The sequence below is a fragment of the Anarrhichthys ocellatus genome, unplaced genomic scaffold, assembly GCF_004355925.1.
Source record: "Anarrhichthys ocellatus isolate YVR2014 unplaced genomic scaffold, GSC_Weel_1.0 scaffold8198, whole genome shotgun sequence".
Classification (NCBI taxonomy): domain Eukaryota; kingdom Metazoa; phylum Chordata; class Actinopteri; order Perciformes; family Anarhichadidae; genus Anarrhichthys; species Anarrhichthys ocellatus.
The window spans coordinates 1-1,861 of record NW_022288172.1 but is presented as its reverse complement, the minus strand read 5'-3'; the positions used below and the strand labels follow the sequence as shown (position 1 = coordinate 1,861).

At 41.8% G+C, this 1,861-nt stretch overlaps 1 protein-coding gene across 1 annotated transcript; it reads right to left on the bottom strand.

Annotated features, from left to right (window-relative positions):
- Positions 1-124: 124 nt before the first annotated feature.
- Positions 125-1,632, bottom strand: LOC116380659 (extracellular calcium-sensing receptor-like; the record flags this gene model as incomplete). Its single annotated transcript, XM_031842558.1, has 3 exons — positions 1,529-1,632; positions 1,045-1,342; positions 125-919 (listed from the first exon to the last, which is right to left on the bottom strand). Coding segments are annotated over exons 1-3 (1,182 nt in total), but the record flags the coding sequence as incomplete, so codon positions are not given.
- Between the last annotated feature and the right edge of the window lie 229 nt (positions 1,633-1,861).

The window sequence follows — 1,861 nt, the reverse complement described above, 5'->3', positions numbered from 1 at the left end:
GCTTATTGGCTCAACACCATGATAGAACAAGTGCAAATGTGTATCTTTTAAAATGATAACAAAACATTTTCCTTGTTAAAGTGACTTAAAAATGATAATTCAAGTCGTTGGTAGTTCAACTCACCTTATATGGATCAAGCTGCACTGTGTTGTTGCAGGTTTTGTTACAGTTGAGAATACTATGAAGTGTGTGAGCCACAGCATACACTCCTTTATAGACATTGTTAAAGATTGGCATGAACGACATATCCGTGAAGCTGTTTTGCACTCCAGTCAGATCTTCATGTCCAGTACATTCTCTCTGATTCCCTGATGATGACTTTGACTGCCTGAACTTACAGCTAAATAATGCCTCCCAAAACTCTGTAAACATTTCATTACTAGATGAATTGAGCGGCTTTACATCCAACATGAACTCTCTAACGCCACTGACATGTGCTTTGGGGATGGACAGGCCTATGGCACCATCCAGAATGTGATGCCTATCCATTGCTGCAGTTTGGGGATCAGGTATCCAGGCCTCAGTGCCTACCCACTGGTATCCAGTCAAGTTATGGTGAGAAAACTCATGTAATATCACATCCATATCCATGTGGGAGAGGAAAGCGACAATAACCTTGGAAGTAGAAGTCTTGATAGTGTCAATTATCTTTTTTATTTCATCTGGTGGATCTGTTCTGTAGAAAGATACAGAGTACTCCAGACAGATGCCCAGCCGCTGGGCGGTTTCTGTGAATGTGGCCATGCCATTATTGCCATAATCATCTTTTGTTCTAATAGCTCCAACCCAAGTCCAACCAAAATGCTTGACCAGCTGGGCCAGGGCTCTGCTCTGGTAGTAGTCACTGGGTACTGTTCTGAGGAAGGATGGGTACTTGGTTTTATCACTGAGACAAGCACAAGTAGCAAAGTGGCTGATCTAAAAGAAAAAAAAGAAGTATTTCCCAAGATAAAGATATGAAATATAATGCTAGACCAGCTGGAAGATTTGAAGAATTATAATATTGTTTCCACAAGTATTAAAAATTTACCAATCTTACCCACCATTGGGGTGTGAAAGGATCCGATGACAGTAGCTACAGCCATGCAAGGAGAAGAAGAGGTTTCTCCCATAATGGCCTGCACTCGGGAAAGTCTGGTACATGGTGCCTCGGAAAGGGCCGATGCTGCGTCATTACCATTAGCCAAGGCCAGTGCAACCCTTACACTTCTGGCAATGGAGCCACATGTATCATAAATCTTGTATCCCAGAGAGATTCCAGGCAGTAGGTCTGTGCTGTTATTGATCTCCTCAATGGCAAAGAGCATAGCCTGGGCAAATTGGAACTCTCTGAAATTCAGACTTGATGCAGACAGTTATAAATCTTTGTAATTTGAAATATCTTTGAAATAGAAACAATAACATCATAGATACAAGTATTTGATGGTATTAATACACACAACAGGGGATATTTCTAATTTTAAATACTCAGTATGACATCCTCTTAGATATTCCTAAATCAAAATAGATTTACTGGGTATAATTTACCTGGTGCATTGCAGTGGCAGTGGTTTTTGAATGTAGGTATCCTGTCTATTTTTCCAGCTGGTGTGGAAAGAGAATATTCCCCCTAACATGATGTCCCCATCCTTATAAAGCTGGGGGCTCTCAGGATCCCCTCTCCGCCTGCACACCAGCTCCTCAGTCTGAGAGAAAGATACAACCAGCAAGAGCTGTAAGATTGCCCATCCCTGCTCTGGCCACCTCTGTGTGGGTGGCATACTGTCTAAGAGAGCTAAACCACTGGGTGGCATCATTTGCGCCTTAATGTTAATATAAAGCTTGCACTGGTATTTATACATTTTGGTACAGCATGGCAAA